This window comes from Oncorhynchus tshawytscha, linkage group LG03 (genome assembly GCF_018296145.1).
Source record: "Oncorhynchus tshawytscha isolate Ot180627B linkage group LG03, Otsh_v2.0, whole genome shotgun sequence".
Classification (NCBI taxonomy): domain Eukaryota; kingdom Metazoa; phylum Chordata; class Actinopteri; order Salmoniformes; family Salmonidae; genus Oncorhynchus; species Oncorhynchus tshawytscha.
This window is the reverse complement of record NC_056431.1, coordinates 28,452,481-28,469,662: the sequence shown is the minus strand read 5'-3', so window position 1 is coordinate 28,469,662 and position 17,182 is coordinate 28,452,481. Positions and strand designations below refer to the sequence as shown.

General features: G+C 43.0%; 1 protein-coding gene across 2 annotated transcripts in view; it reads right to left on the bottom strand.

The window, feature by feature from the left end:
* Positions 1 to 17,182, bottom strand: part of me1 (malic enzyme 1, NADP(+)-dependent, cytosolic) — a 112,181-nt gene that overhangs the window by 34,665 nt on the left and 60,334 nt on the right. For both annotated transcript variants that reach the window (XM_024399783.2, XM_024399793.2), the window contains exon 4: positions 5,861 to 5,936. In XM_024399783.2, the coding sequence (XP_024255551.2) occupies positions 5,861 to 5,936 (76 nt within the window). The remainder of the gene's footprint in view (positions 1 to 5,860; positions 5,937 to 17,182) is intronic.

Sequence of the window (17,182 nt, the reverse complement as noted above, 5' to 3'; positions counted from 1 at the left end):
GTCCATGATTGAGTCTTTGAATGAAGAGATTGCGATAAAACTGTCCAGTTTGAGTGTTTGTTGCAGTGACCCAGGCATGTGCGTGCTTTGGGGACCTTTAACAGAATGTGACTGGCAGAATGGGTGTTGTATGTGGAGGATGGGGGCTGCAGTAGTTCTCAGATATGGGGGAGTGAGGCCAAAGAGGGTTTAATAAAAAAAGCATCAACCAGTGGGTCTTGCAACGGGTATAGAGTTTTACAAGCCCTGTAGATACAGTTGAAGTCGGAAGTTTATATACACCATAGCCAAATACATTTAAACTCAGTTTCACAATTCCTGACATTTAATCCTAGTAAAAATTCCCTGTTTTAGGTCAGTTAGGATCACCACTTTATTTTAAGAATGTGAAATGTCAGAATAGTAGAGAGAATGATTTATTTCAGCTTGTATTTCTTTCATCACATTCCCAGTGGGTCAGAAGTTTACATACACTCAAATAGTATTTGGTAGCATTGCCTTTAAATTGTTTAACTTGGGTAAAACGTTTTGGGTAGCCTTCCACAAGCTTCCCACAATAAGTTGGATGAATTTTGGCCCATTCCTCCTGACAGAGCTGGTGTAACTGAGTCAGGTTTGTAGGCCTACTTGCTCGCACGCGCTTTTTCAGTTCTGCCCACAAATTTTCTTTGGGATTGAGGTCAGGGCTTTGTGATGGCCACTCCAATACCTTGACTTTGTTGTCCTTAAGCCATTTTTCCACAACTTTGGAAGTATGCTTGGGGTCATTGTCCATTTGGAAGACCCCTTTGCGACCAAGCTTTAACTTCCTGACTGATCTCTTGAGATGTTGCTTCAATATACCCACATCATTTTCCTCCTCATGATGCCATCTACTTTGTGAAGTGCACTAGTCTGTCCTGCAGCAAAGCATCCCCACAACATGATGCTGCCACCCCCGTGCTTCATGGTTGGGATGGAGTTCTTCAGCTTGCAGGCCTCCACCTTTTTCCTCCAAACATAACGATGGCTGAACAGTTCTATTTTTGTTTCATCAGACCAGAGGACATTTCTCCAAAAAGTACGATCTTTGTTTCCATGTGCAGTTGCAAACCATAGTCTGGCTTTTTTAATGGCGGTTTTGGAGCAGTGACTTCTTCCTTGCTGAGTGGCCTTTCAGGTTATGTCAATATAGGACTCGTTTAACTATGGATATAGATACTTTTGTACCTGCTTCCTCCAGCATCTTCACAAGGTCCTTTGCTGTTGTTCTGGGATTGATTTGCACTTTTCGCACCAAAGTACGTTCATCTCTAGCAGAACACATCTACTTCCTGAGCAGTATGACGGCTGCGTGGTCCCGTGGTGTTTATACTTGCGTACTATTATTTGTACAGATGAACGTGGTACCTTCAGGCGTTTGGATATACATCCACAGGTACACCTCCAATTGACTCAAATTATGTCAATTAGCTTTAGAAGCTTCTGATAGGCTATGACATAATTTTCTGGAATTTTCCATGCGGTTAAAAGGCACAGTCAACTTCGTGTATGTAAACTTCTGACCCACTGGAATTATGATACAATGAATTATAAGAGAAATAATCTGTCTGTAAACAATTGTTGGAAAAATTACTTGTGTCATGCACAAAGTAGATGTCCTAACCGGCTTGCCAAAACTATAGTTTGTTAGCAAGAAATTTGTGGAGTGGGTGAAAAACGAGTTTTAATGACTCCAACCTAAGTGTACGTAAACTTCCGACTTCAACTGTAAGTAGGGCCTTGGATCGTGATAAATAGTTTTAAGAGGTCCTGTGAGCTCAGGCTGCAGAGGAAAATGCCATTGTGTTGACAGCTGTGAACAGGTGCAAGAACGGCTAGGGGCTGCAGCAGGTATATCTTTCCATGCCAGGAATACCTGGAAGATTCTTCCTACTGACTGGATAATGACAAGATCATGACTTGATATGGATGCCCGATGAAGACCTACGGGTCGAAACGCTGTTGTAAATAAATATCACCTGTGAGCATGTGCAGCAGTGTGCTGCGTTGTCCTGTCTGTTTTCCACAAGTTTTGCCTACAACTCCAGCACCCGTGGAAAGTACCTGGATGTGCGTATGTTCTTCAGCTTTGCACATTGCTGTACTGGCATATTAGAGCTCAGCTGGTTGTAATGGCCTCAAACAGGCCAGATCCTAACTGAAGATATCTGTTGAACTTATTGACATCAATGCACGATTTATGAGAAAGTTGGAAAGTATTCAGACCCCTTGACTTTTTCCACATTTCGTTGTTTCGTTACAGCCTTATTCCTATTCTCTCAAACAGAGAATTAGTGAACATAAAAGTTAAATCAGGAGAAACGACAGGGATTATCCAGTCGCAGTACATTTCAATGACCTGAAGCATGACATTTCTACCTTTAGATTTTGTGGCATAGAGAAAGTTAAGATATCAGACAGGGGAGGAGATATTAATAATACTCTGAGTAAAAGAGAATGTTTTGGGGTTTTCACCCTCCAGACATTATTTCCTAAAGGACTTAATCATGAAATGCCTATGTATGTTATGCTGTGAATTTGAACATCAATTATGTGCCTATTTAAGATTTACTCTGATGTTTTTCGAACGATGTACCCAATGATTAATGAAAACTTGCTATGTCCTCATTGTGGCTTTACAGACGTGTTTAATACGTCTTATTTATACACTTTTGTAATATTTATGAAATGCATGTTGTTGTATTTGGTAGCACTTATTTGTTTTTCCTTTGCCTCCAACACCCTTCGATGTGTGGAACGGATGTGGGATGGGCTAGGTCTACATAAGGGTGCAAATTTTAAAAAATTCACTAAAAGCTTTGACGAAGGCCGTACTTTGTACTTTGTTGAAGCTCCTTTGACAGCGATTTCAGCATCAAGTCTTCTTGGGTATGACGCTACAGGCTTGGCACACCTGTATTTGGGGAGTTTCTCCCATTCTTCTATGCAGAGTCTCTTGAGCTCTGTTGGATGGGGAGAGTTGCTGCACAGCTATTTTCAGGTCTCTCCAGAGATGTTTGATCTGGTTCAAGTCTGGGCTCTGGCTGAGCCACTAAAGGACATTCAGAGACTTGTCTTGGATGTGAGTTTAGGGTCATTGTCCTGTTGGAAGGTGAACCTCCGCCCCAGGTCCTGAGCACTCTGGAGCAGTTTTTCATCAAGGACCTCTCTGTACTTTGCTCAGTTCATCTTTGCCTCGATCCTGACTAGTCTCCCAGTCCCTGCCGCTGAAAAACATCCACACAGCGTGATGCTGCCCCCACCATGCTTCACCGTAGGGATGGTGCCAGGTTTCCTCCAGAAGTGATGCTTGGCATTCAGGCCAAAAAATTCAATAGTTAGTTTGTTTTATCAGACCAGAGAATATTGTTTCTCATGGTCTGAGAGTCCTTCAGGTGCCTTTTGGAAAACGCCAAGTGGGTTGTCATGTGCCTTTTACTAAGGAGTGGCTTCTGTCTGGCCACTCTACCATAAAGGCCTGTTTGGTGGAGTGCTGCAGAGATGCTTGTCATTCTGGAAGGTTCTCCCATCTCCACAGAGAAACTCTAGAGCTCTGTCAGAGTGATCATCGGGTTCTTGGTCACCTACCTGACCAAGGCCCTTCTCCCCTGATTGCTCAGTTTGGCCGGGCGGCCAACTCTAGGAAGAGTCTTGGTGGTTCCAAACATCTTCCATTTAAGAATGATGGAGGCCACTGTGTTCTTGGAGAAATTCAATGCTGTAGACATTGTTTGGTACCCTTCCCCAGATCTGTGCCTCGACACAATCCCGTCTCGTAGCACTACGGAAATTAGTTTTAGTTAGTTTTTGCTCTGAAATGCACTGTCAACTGTAGGACCTTATATAGACAGGTGTGTAACTTTCCAAATCATGACCAATCAATTAAATTTTCCACAGGTGGACTCCAATCCAGTTGTAGAAACATCTCAAGGATGATCAATGGAAACAGGATACACCTGATCTCATTTTTGAGTCTCATAGCAAAGGGGCTGAATACTTATGTAAATAAGGTCTTTTTACTTTCATTTGTTTTAGGCAAAAATGTTGTTTTTTTAAAGTTTTCGCGTGGTCATTATGGGGTATTGTGTGTAGATTGCTGAGGATTTTTAATTTATTTAATCAATTTTAGAATAAGGCTGTAGCGTAACATTTGGAAAATGACATGGGGGCTGTATACTTTCCTTAGGCACTGTATATACAAAAGTATGTAGACACCCCTTCAAATTTATGGATTCGGCCATTCAATCTCCATAGACAAAACATTGGCAGTAGAATGTCTTTCCAACAAGTCAGTTCGTCAAATTTCTGCCCTGCTAGAGCTACACTGGGCAAATGTAAGTGCTGTTATTGCGAAGTGGAAACGTCTAGGAGCAACAACGGCTCAGCCAAGAAGTGGTAGGCCACATAAGCTCACAGATTGGGACCGTTGGGTGCTGAAGCGCGCAGCACATAAAAATCATCTGTCCTTGGTTGTAACACTCACAACAGAGTCCCAAACTGCCTCTGGAAGATAAGTCAGCACAATAACTGCTTGTCAGAAGATTCACAAAATGGGTTTTCATGGCTAAAGCAGCCACACACAAGCCTAAGATCACCATGCGCAATGCCAAGCGTTGGCTGGAGTGGTGTAAAGCTCGCTGCCATTGGACTCGGAAGCAGTGAAAACGCGTTCTCTGGAGTGATGAATCACGTTTTACCATCTGGCAGTTCGACGGACGAATCTGGGTTTGGCGGATACCAGGAAAACGTTACCTGCCCCAATGCATAGTGCCAACTGTAAAGTTAGGTGGAAGAGGAATACTGGTCTGGGGCTGTTTTTCATGGTTCGGGCCAGGCCCCTTAATTCCAGTGAAGAGAAATCTTAAAGCTACAGCAGACGATGACATTCTACTATTCTATGCTTCCAACTTTGTGTCAACAGTTTGGGGAAGGGCCTTGTCTGAGCATCACAATGTCACCGTGCACAAAGCGAGGTCCATTCAGAAATGGTTTGTCGAGAGCGGTGTGGAAGAACTTGACAGAGCCCTGCACACAGCCCTGATCTCAACCCCATTGAACACCTTTGGAATGAATTGGAAAGTCGACTGCGAGCCAGGCCTAATCGCCCAACATCAATGCCCGACCTCACTAATGCTCGTGGCTGAATGGAAGCAAGTCCCCGCAGCAATGTTCCAACATCTAGTGGAAAGCCTTTCCAGAAGAGCGGAGGCTGTTTTAGCAGCAAAGGGGGGACCAACTCCATATTAATGCCCATGATTTTGAATGAGATGGCCGACGAGCAGGTGTCCACATACCTTTGGTCATGTAGTGTACGTGTGCCTTTCAGTAATGGCTGTTGGGAGGAGCTATAGGAGGATGGGCTCATTGTAATGGCTGGAACTGATTGAATGGAACACTATCAAACATATGGAAACCATATGTCCTCTTATAGCTCCTCCCACCATCCTCCACTGGTGCCTATCCCCAGTTATCCCAGAATTACCAAAAATGCAAACCCCTGACTTCTAAGCCAGGGCTTCCCATCTTCCTCCTAGAGAGCCACTCTGTTGCAGAGCAGATTTTCACTCTAACCCTGATCTAACACACTTGATTCTACTATTTAGCAGTTCACCAGGATCTTGAGTTGCTGGATCAGGTGTGTAATATAGAACAGGCCTGGAGCAAAACCCTGCATACCCAGTAGCAATACCTGCCTTAAGCCGTCAGACAGAACAACTAGGCCTAACAGTGTAAAGGGCATAGCACCCCCAATAGAGAGATAGGGTGCAATTTCAGACACAACGTATTTCCGCACTATATAGGGAAACGGGTGCCATTTCAGGTTTGACTATAGACTTACACGTATGTCCTTCTCTGGCCAGCTCTGGAGCACGGTGGAGATGTGAGTGAGGTCATGGATGGTGATGAAAAGCCCCCTGGAACAGATCAGAGATCAGATGAGTTATAATGAGTGAGACTAGATAAACTGTTTACAGTGCCTTTTCCATTGCGCATCGATTACCAACATAAGGAAATACTATACTTTTGCTCAGTACAGAGAAAAAAGAACATTGTCTTTTGCATTCAGTGTCAAATGGTTCCTTGATACCTGAGTGGAAGCTTGGAATTAACTTTAAGCACCATTTCGGTAGCTTTTTAAAAACCCAATTTTTCCCTCTGCTTGTGCTGTAATGTCCCAGAGCAGATGTCACCTGGGAAATGGATCGCTGGGCCAGGGACCCCTCTAGTGCTACTCTGCTCCAGGAAAAGCTAGACAGATACGCTTAGTCTGTGTGCGTGTGTGTAGGCCCACGGGGTGGGAGGTCCAGCCCAGAAGGGTTTCAGATCGGTCCAACAAAGCCATCTGCCCACGATGTGGAGGCACCATCATCTCCATACGTGCCAGCAACAATAAAAAAACAAACATCTATATTGTCAAATCTGCCCAGAAACTAAAAACACAGATCAAATCTGGAAAGCGAGAAGGAAAATGTGAAGCACCAAACAGACCAAAACCCTATTAACAAAAAATCAGAACACAAAAAGGTTTGGAAAGAAGAAGAGACATGAACGTGTCACATGAAAATGATAACTGTCAAGTTTCAGCTGAGCTTGACCCCAAAGTCATGGCTTGGTATTAACTTACCTGCCAGACTTAGGTAACTAGAGACAATAACAGTACAGAGACAGTACAACAAGTCTAATAGTAATGACAAACCTGTCACACCCTGATCTGTTTCACCTGTCTTTGTGTTTGTCTCCACCCCCCTCCAAGTGCTGCCCATCTTCCCCTGTGTATTTATACCAGTGTTCTCTGTCTGTTGCCAGTTCGTTTCGTTTTGTGAAATCTACCAGCGTTTGTTCCCCTGCTCCTGTCTGTGCTTGTTCCTGTTTTCTAGTCCCTTCCTGGGTTTTGACCCTTTTGCCTGCCCTGACCCTGAGACTGCCTGCTGTTCTGTACCTTGCCCCACCTCTCTGGATTACTGACCCCTGCCTGCCTTTGACCTGTCTTTTGCCTGCCTCTGTACTAGAAATAAATTGTTATTTCTTCGGCACTGTCTGCATCTGGGTCATACCTGAAACCTGATGACACAATCCTTGTATCAAGGCCCACTAGATTAGAGCATTGGATTCTGTTGTGAGATTCGGTTAGCCATGAATAGTTTGCTAAAAATGAGGGGTCACATTTCATCCCCCTGAGAAACTGGAAACATGCAAACCTTTCTACCACATCATTTCATTTAGAAATGGAAACCTCTGGAGTTGAAACTTGGGTTTTGGGTTAGTTTCCGTGGTGTGTGTGTGTACGTGCATGTCTGTTTGCACGTGTGTGTCTGTGTGACTGTGCATGCATGTGCGTGTGTGAGCGCACGTATACATCTATATGCATGTGTGTGTGTGTGTGTGTACGAGGCTGATAGAGGACCAGTCAGTATGGGGGCCACATTACTTCAGTTAAAAAAGGTAGAGAGAGAGCCTCTCACACATGGTGACCCACGTCACTCACCCCGGGGCTCTACATATTTGGCCTCCATTGGTAAACACTGTGTCCTCCTGCCACATTTCTGATGAATCTGAATCGACATGTCCAAAATAAGAATAGAGAGAAAGAAACAGACGAGGAAATGAAGAGCAGGTAAGAGAAGGGATGGAAATGTGATTTTACAGCAAAATAAAAAGATGAAAGGATGAGAGACGGGAGACATAAAAACAAAAACATCCACGGTCAGTCACACTCTTTAAAATGTTTAAACTGGACCAGCAATGGCTGCCAGAGGTCACTCACGTAACGAGAAAGCTAACGATCAGCAACAAAGCTAACGATCAGCAACAACTCACAACTCATATGTGTTTGACCATCAGTGATCAAACACATGCACACAAACACACTCACGTCATTGTCACGGATCCCTCTGGAACTGTGTCATTACGCACACCTGGTCCCCATTTCCCTGATTGCAATTGTATAATTGTGCCCTCTGTTTTCCATTGGGCGGTCGATTATTATTCCCATGTCCGTTGGTCGTGTGAGTACCTGTGCGTTGTCTCAGCCTGTGCTGCATGTTTTGTGCATTACTGATCTCGTCCGGTGTCATTCTACGAGGTTTACCCTCGCTCTTTTGTTTGGCTACACCCCAGTGTTTTGCATACGTGTTTGTTTTGGGTGTATTAAAAACCCAGATGTATTCCTGTGCCTGTCTCCATCCTTTATACCCCGCGACAGTCATGTTTGACACGCTTCATTGGTGGAACATTTGATCAGTCGGTCTCTGTGGCATTTAAATAGCTGCGAATAGTTGGATTTGCTTGCTGTGTGTGTGTGAGCCTGTGAGCAGTGTGTCTGGAGTGTGTGAGGCCTGCTGGGTGTGTTTGCCTGCAGCGTCCGTGGGGCAGAACGCTGAGCTGCTGCCAATCCCACAGCTAAGAGATCCAGGCCAGGGAAAGGAGCATGTTGATGTTGGTGATGGTAGGGGATGGTCCTCACTGGCTGGACTGACCCCATTCACTGGTGTTGGTGAAAATGACTTGTCTGATATGTGATAGACATGGACATGGCTCTTAACACATTATGACAATAGATGTTCCTTAATACAGCATTTTAGCTCTATTTGTTCAAATATCTCACTTATTCTCCCAATCTGTCTCCGGTTTCTCCCATCATTCTTTCTCTATCTCTCTCCCTTCCCCTCTCACTGTCTGTCAGTTTCCCAATCTGTAGTGGGAGACCCCATGTCCCTGAGATGAGGGAGGTGTCTCAGCGCCTCTGACGCCTTTCCCCTGACCCCCTCTAAACATCTGTACAGGGCCTCCAGCACCTTCTCCATCCCTTAGGAACAGTACTGGTGTTATAATAGGACATTCTTCTGATAAGCTGCTAGAACAATCTTCAGCCACATCTCCTAGGCTGAAGGGAAAGGGATGAGATATACAGTGCCTTGCGAAAGTATTCGGCCCCCTTGAACTTTGCGACCTTTTGCCACATTTCAGGCTTCAAACATAAAGATATAAAACTATTTTTTTGTGAAGAATCAACAAGTGGGACACAATCATGAAGTGGAACGACATTTATTGGATATTTCAAACTTTTTTAACAAATCAAAAACTGAAAAATTGGGCGTGCAAAATTATTCAGCCCCTTTACTTTCAGTGCAGCAAACTCTCTCCAGAAGTTCAGTGAGGATCTCTGAATGATCCAATGTTGACCTAAATGACTAATGATGATAAATACAATCCACCTGTGTGTAATCAAGTCTCCGTATAAATGCACCTGCACTGGGATAGTCTCAGAGGTCCGTTAAAAGCGCAGAGAGCATCATGAAGAACAAGGAACACACCAGGCAGGTCCAAGATACTGTTGTGAAGAAGTTTAAAGCCGGATTTGGATACAAAAATATTTCCCAAGCTTTAAACATCACAAGGAGCACTGTGCAAGTGATAATATTGAAATGGAAGGAGTATCAGACCACTGCAAAACTACCAAGACCTGGCCGTCCCTCTAAACTTTCAGCTCATACAAGGAGAAGACTGATCAGAGATGCAGCCAAGAGGCCCATGATCACTCTGGATGAACTGCAGAGAGATCTACAGCTGAGGTGGGAGACTCTGTCCATAGGACAACAATCAGTCGTATATTGCACAAATCTGGCCTTTATGGAAGAGTGGCAAGAAGAAAGCCATTTCTTAAAGATATCCATAAAAAGTGTTGTTTAAAGTTTGCCACAAGCCACCTGGGAGACACACCAAACATGTGGAAGAAGGTGCTCTGGTCAGATGAAACCAAAATTGAACTTTTTGGCAACAATGCAAAACGTTATGTTTGGCGTAAAAGCAACACAGCTCATCACCCTGAACACACCCTATCCCCACTGTCAAACATGGTGGTGGCAGCATCATGGTTTGGGCCTGCTTTTCTTCAGCAGGGACAGGGAAGATGGTTAAAATTGATGGGAAGATGGATGGAGCCAAATACAGGACCATTCTGGAAGAAAACCTGATGGAGTCTGCAAAAGACCTGAGACTTGGACGGAGATTTGTCTTCCAACAAGACAATGATCCAAAACATAAAGCAAAATCTACAATGGAATGGTTCAAAAATAAACATATCCAGGTGTTAGAATGGCCAAGTCAAAGTCCAGACCTGAGTCCAATCGAGAATCTGTGGAAAGAACTGAAAACTGCTGTTCACAAATGCTCTCCATCCAACCTCACTGAGCTCGAGCTGTTTTGCAAGGAGGAATGGGAAAGAATTTCAGTCTCTCGATGTGCAAAACTGATAGAGACATACCCCAAGCGACTTCCAGCTGCAATCGCAGCAAAAGGTGGCGCTACAAAGTATTAACTTAATGGGGCTGAATAATTTTGCACGCCCAATTTTTCAGTTTTTGATTTGTTAAAAAAGTTTGAAATATCCAATAAATGTCGTTCCACTTCATGATTGTGTCCCACTTGTTGTTGATTCTTCACAAAAAAATACAGTTTTATATCTTTATGTTTGAAGCCTGAAATGTGGCAAAAGGTTGCAAAGTTCAAGGGGGCCGAATACTTTCGCAAGGCACTGTACCTGTGAGAAGAGGGTGAGAGCCGAGCTTTCTCACCAAGAGTCTAATGACCCCATACTCACAATCATAGTACTTCTCAGAATCACCTAATCTGGATCCAGGTGTAAAAATGAAAGGTCATCTTGAGAGGAAGGAGACACAACTGTTTAACAATGTATACGAGAAATCAAATGTGTTTAAAGAATGCACACCTTGAGATGGATACAGAATGAGGTTGGTGAGGGGTGTTTGTGAAGTTTGTAACTGTCTGTAAGCACTTGAGAACTGATAGGTGGAATGTGTCATGACTGTCCTGTGAGGACCCAAATAGGTCAGACCAGCTTTGCAATAAATCACTTCAACCAGACCACCTCTCACCCACGAGGGGGAGGGGGGGGGGGGACTGGTGGGGGTTGACAGCTCACACCCTGTTGTAAATCAAGGACCTCCCTCTCCAAATTCACCCAGGGAATGAGCCTTTGTCTTAAGAAGATGTTTCCCTTTTTCCCAATGAAACAAACACCTTCAAAAGCAACTATTGGAACAATATTTCTAACATAGAACGTGGTGAATGGGTGACCTAAAAGAACACTAATGTCATAGTGTGTTTGTGTTGTTTTTAAGTGTTATAAAGGAAATACTGTACCTTAAAGTATACCCACTATGTGTGGAATGTCCATCGAATGCATTGTGCATAAAAAATTAGAAAGTGTTTTAGTGAAGAGGGACAATTTTAGGAGCCATAAGAGACAATAGTTTCATAAAACTTTGTACAAGTAACAAGTTACGCCCCTGAGTAAGGTCAGAGAGCATGCCAGCCTGACAGAACCGCCCCTTTTGAATAAACTGTATCAAATTATGGATTAAGAATTAACATATCAGACCATAGAGACGTTGAGCTGCAGCTCACGTTTAAAGCGGTTTGAACGCTGAATCTCAACACGAGGTAGAGATGATAAAGTCACCTCGCGGACAATCACTGGTACGGCTGATTAGCTGTCCCAAGTGAAGTATCTAGAAAAGCACATTTAAGTGGAACTCTGATCAAATCATCGTATTATGCTACTCTCATCAGAATAAACTCTGTAGTTCTGTTCAGGACTACACGACAAGTCACCAGACACTGGACGACTGCAGAGGAGAACGACAGAATACAGGTGGGGACCCCTTTTGGGCAATCAGAGCTTTACAAGCGTGCCCTCGAAAAGGGCCCAACCAACCCCCTTTCCAAGAAGGTCCGGTTAGAAGAGATACATGGCAAACCAAGGCATTTCCACGTTAATACATTTGTGATAATACATTACATTCCCTCTTTCTCTTTCGCCCTCTACATGTCATTTTGTAACAAGTAGCCATATTGTTGTCAGTCCACTAAGGACCTGTTTCTAATGTTTTAAGTGTGTATGTTTATCCTGTGTTACCATTTAGTTAGCTAGTAACTAAATAACTATAACAATGTGTAGTCCTGAATCATAACTAAGGCTCAGGTTTTTGCAGATGCAAGGTTACGACTGTTCAGAATGATGACATGATACGAGGTTACGATTAATAAGTTGACTGTTTATAGATGTCATAGAGATTCATTTGGGAGATGTTAACTCTTTAAAGAACCACTCTCGTGGTGCCCCAAATCCTAATGAGTTAATTGTTACATGATTAATTTAGTCGGGTAACAATTAAACATAGTTAGTGGATCAGATTAATGACAATAAAGTCACGACAATGGTATAGTCTTCGTTAACAGAAAGGTAATGTTTTTGAGCCAGCCTATGTAGTTCCTCCTTAGAGACTATGTAGAGAGAGAGAGAGAGAGAACAAGAGACCAGCGGATTGAAGGAAGAGCGAGAGAGAAGGAAAGAAAACAGCACCGGGCTGAATCAGCAATACCGCTGACCCCACAACCCAGCAGAAAACACAACCCAGGGAGTGTGTGCCGAGAGTGGGACCGCAGCAACAACCCAGCCCCAGCAGGAGCTGCTCTCTACACTTGACCCACAACATGGCCAGAGCCCCAGAGAGACACCAACTTCTGACAGACTACCGACCCGTGTCCTCAACAAACACAGGGAGCCAGCCACTCACCCAAAATATATCCGCCCCCTGCACGCCACCGCTCACCCCATTCAAGACTCTCCCTGCTGCTCGTTAGCCGTAACCTCTGAACGGCTAAACTGTCACTAAGCAGTGTGAGCAGTGTGAGCTGTGTGTGTGTGTGTGTGAGCACAGTGAGAATGCAATGGGAGGTGAAACAACCTGTGCCAGTTAGTTATGTGCTGTTCAATGCAAACTTTTTTTGTCAAAGTTAATAGAATATTGAATGCATTCTAAAATGTCACTCAGAGAGACTTCTAAGTGGGTTACATAAAACATCTGGGACAGTTTCCATACCTACAATGCCATTGATACTATCCTTCATTTAATGTGCATATGTGATTGAAGTGGACAGATAGTGGACAGATACAGGCATAGAGTGGACAGCTATGTACAGTACCGTTATACAGTGCAGTATCCACTTCTGGATCCCGTGACAGCAACACAGCTATACATGTTATAGTAGCCAGGTACCTACTGTATTACTGTTAGAGTAATTAAAGTCTCATTAAGAATACGTGCTGGCATTGTTGAAATGCTGTAAGGCTTATGAGTGTGTGTGTGTGTAACCCTGTCAGTTACACACACACACACAAAGGGCTATGACTGTAACCCTATACTGACAAGCTCTCACAGATGGTGAGACACAGATACCTCCCATAGTGATGTAATCCTATGGGTGGGTGTGTGTGTGTGTGTGTGGGCGTGTTTAACTATTCTTGTGGGGACCGGAAGTCCCCACAAGAATAGTAAACAAACAACAATTTGACTGGGGACATTTTGTTAGTCCCCACGAGGTCAAGTGTTACTTCTAGGGGGTCTAGGGTTAAGGTTAGAATAAGTGTAAGGGTTAGAATTACGTTAAGGGTAAGGGGCTAGGGTTAGTTTTAGGGTTAGGAGATAGGGTTAAGGTTAAGTTTTTGGGTTAAGGTTAGGGCTAGGGTATGGGTAAGAGTACGGGTTAGGGCTAGGGTATGGTAAGAGTACAGGTTAGAGTTAGGAAAAACAGGATTTTGAATGGAACTGAACTGTGTCCCCCCAAAAGGTTAGCTGTACAAGACTGAGTGTGTGTGCGTGTGTGTTCCAGTGCATAGTTAGGGATGAAGGATTGCAGTCTGCTCTCAAAGATTTCTATAAGGACAAATGACATGAACAATAACATGTAATTTAACACATTCAAGACCTAGAATACAATGTGTTGCACCACACAGACCGATTTCCAATCTGCTGAGACTCCACACAAATGGAATATGAAAAACGTCTGTGGATCCCAGTGGAGATTATTTTCAAAGCAGCTTTAAAAAAACTGCTTATTCCAACTTTGTCCAGCTGCTGGGTAATGAAACTAGGATTCAGCTATTTTCAAATGGCCTTCAGACTAACTGAAACACAAAGTCACAAATAACAAAAGATCAAAACTCTCAGATGGTCATTAGTAATGGTCTTATTTCACCACATCGCTGTAAGCCAATGGTCTAGAATAATAATGAGGACAATGCAGTGAAGGCAATAACTTTCCTCTGCAAAGAAATCATCTGTTTGGACTGGAGATATTTTTCATTTGGGAGAGAGAGGGGGAGTTTGTGACACAGCAAATATCTCTGGTCTTCACTCTTTCCAAAACAGAGAACACTGTGGAATACCCTTGTGTCATAAGGGAAATCAACTACTTTGTCTCCTTCCAAAACATAACTTCTGTCAATAGACTGGAAAGATAGCAGTGTGCGGTTGAGCACATGCTAGTCATTTCTTTGACTGGATGTGGTATCTGTAAGCTTAAGAAAAGGACTGACCGTACAATATTTGAGCCATGAGGTCACTGGTTTCAGCTTTCGGCTTCTTCCTTCTCCTAGCGGTATTTAAAGACATGCAACGGAACTTTTGCGACTAAGTATAATTTATACCTCTCTCTTTGGGCTGCATGTGTCAATTTGTAGTTCATACATGCATCATTTATGAGCAGAATTACTGTCTTACCTCAAATAGCCACGAAATCCCTAGTTTGAAAGTGACTGTTTTTCTGAAAGCTGTGCAGCGCCATTTTCCCTACATATTCCCCCACCTGCCCCAGCCCCCTAGGAATTGGAGTTCAACCAATGAACTGCAGCCCCTCGACATTTGAGCGACAGATAGCAAGAGGCACAACACGCACACACAGCAGAGAGAGAGATACAAATGACACTAGATGGCTTAACGAACTGGAGATGGAGGCAAGGGTCAAACTGTACTCACACACAGCAGCAGACGCAACAGACTCAATATCAATAAAAATTGCTATTTTCATTAATTGTGTTTATCTTGAAACTAAAAGTTAAAACTAACTCAAAGCAGGTTTCACATGACATGCAAAAGAATGACATTGCACTAAGGAAGCCGGGATAGGCTGTACGGACACGCATGATGTCCAAATTGCTGACTTATGTCACACAGCTGAGAGTCAAGTGGAGATGAATGCATCTAGCTAGTTTATGCTTGTGGCTAAAAACTTAAAATCGAGAATTTTTGTCTGCCGAAGTTGGGACTTGAGTGTTCAGAATCATTCAGTTTTGATCAGAGTAATTGTTATGTATATATATTTAAAAAATACCGCCATTAATTGCCAGAGTTGTACATTTTCTGCGAAAATCGCATTTTAACCATCACCCTGGTCTGATACTACATATTGGTAATGGCTACACTATCTAGCGACATCCCTCTCAATTACTGAGGTATGTCTGACAAAGATCAACTGTACTATTTGTTACAGGCTTTGATCTTGTCCCATCTTGATAACTGTCCTGTAATATGGTCAGGTGCAGCAACGAAAGACATAGCAAATTTGCAGCCGTCTTAAAATAAAGCAGCACACCCTGCCCTTAACTGCACACACAGAACTAACATCAACAACATGCCTGACTACTTATCTTCTAGTCTTTTTAAGAAACATTTGTGTGTTAAATGCCTAACCACTTGTATAGTCTATTTACATACCCCACTAAACATGCCACAATGGGTTTCTTCACAGTACCCAAACCAAAAACCTATTTAATGCGTCGCTCAGTTAATGGTATGTATAGAATGTTGTCATCATGGAATACTCTGCCACCAGAGGTTACGCAGGCAAAAAGCAAGTTTAACTTACATTTTTAAAATCTTGTATCAGTGTATCAAGAATGTAACTGTACTGTATATAAGAATATGAATATTGTGTAAATAATATATTTTTGTCCCTTGGTGTCTTTACTATATAAAGTATAACTTATTTTATTTGGAATGTAATAATGTATTATGTTGTTCTCGTCTATGACTGATTTGTACTTTGTTATGTATTTGTACATTTTATGCGGTCCCCAGGAAGAGTAGCTGCTGCATGTGCAGTAGCTAATGGGATCCTAATAAACGAAACAGCCGGACAGCAGTCCCCCCCTAGCGAGAGCAAAGGACACTCTTCCCCTTGATGTTGTGTTGCCCTCTTGCAGCGCAAACTCTTCCCATTGAGCACATTAGACTATCACAGTGACATCCAGATGGCTACTACGAAGTATGCAATATTACAAATGATTTATTGTGTAGGCCACTATCCTACTCAAAATAAAATCAAGTGGGACAAAACTAATTGGCCACGTTAACTACCACCGGCGACATGTGATACAGCTGCCTAGCCTGCCTGATAGGAACCAACTACATAGCACCTCGTAATACAACATCGTTGCAATGGGAATTTGCACCGGCTTGTCGTTACGTTAACTAATTGGATGTCACAGTGACATCCAGAAGGTGACCAATACTACAAGTTATTTCTGCCTTGCCCATCGAAATAAACATCACTTTCTTGTACAAGTTTTAAATAGTGCCATGCTGCTGTGATTGCCAGCTAGACAGAATAAACTCGCTAGCTGGGAAGGGCTCATCCGGACCAATTACTGCTGCTACATTTGACCCCCACAGCGAGCTCAGTGCGTTGCACATATCAAGGACAGGGCCAGTTACAGTGGTTCTTCCTGTAAAAGTTGCGTCACGTTATTTACGAAACGGAAACGGTGCCGAAATAGATGACCACAGCGGGTATGCTATGCTGCAAATATTGCTTCTAACTTCAATATGCTTTTTAAATAAATAAGACCTACACCACTTTTAACAGCACATTACTCAACACTAGTGAGACTCATGTCGCCTATGATAGGCCTACAGTATATCTAAACGTATTTTTTTCAATGACGTGACTCTCTGCCAATAATTAGATTTAGAGGATTGGAGGATTCTAAATGAATATCTAAGGGACATTTTTTGTTAGGGCAAATCTGATCTGTGAGAATATCTAAGGGACTTTTAAATAATTCAAAATTAATTAATAATAATCGCTTTGTTTAACAAATAACTATATTGGAGATTATTTCATTTTCAAATAACCTAAAGTGAGCGATTGAATTCTGAATAAAGGCCAAAGTAAAATTTGTAAAGGCCAAAATATTTATTTCTGTTTTTAGAGGGAGAGAAACCATGAGCCTATCGTGCCTATATTTTGGACAAGGACATCCCGGCCGGACAAACCCTCCCCTAACCCGGACGACGCT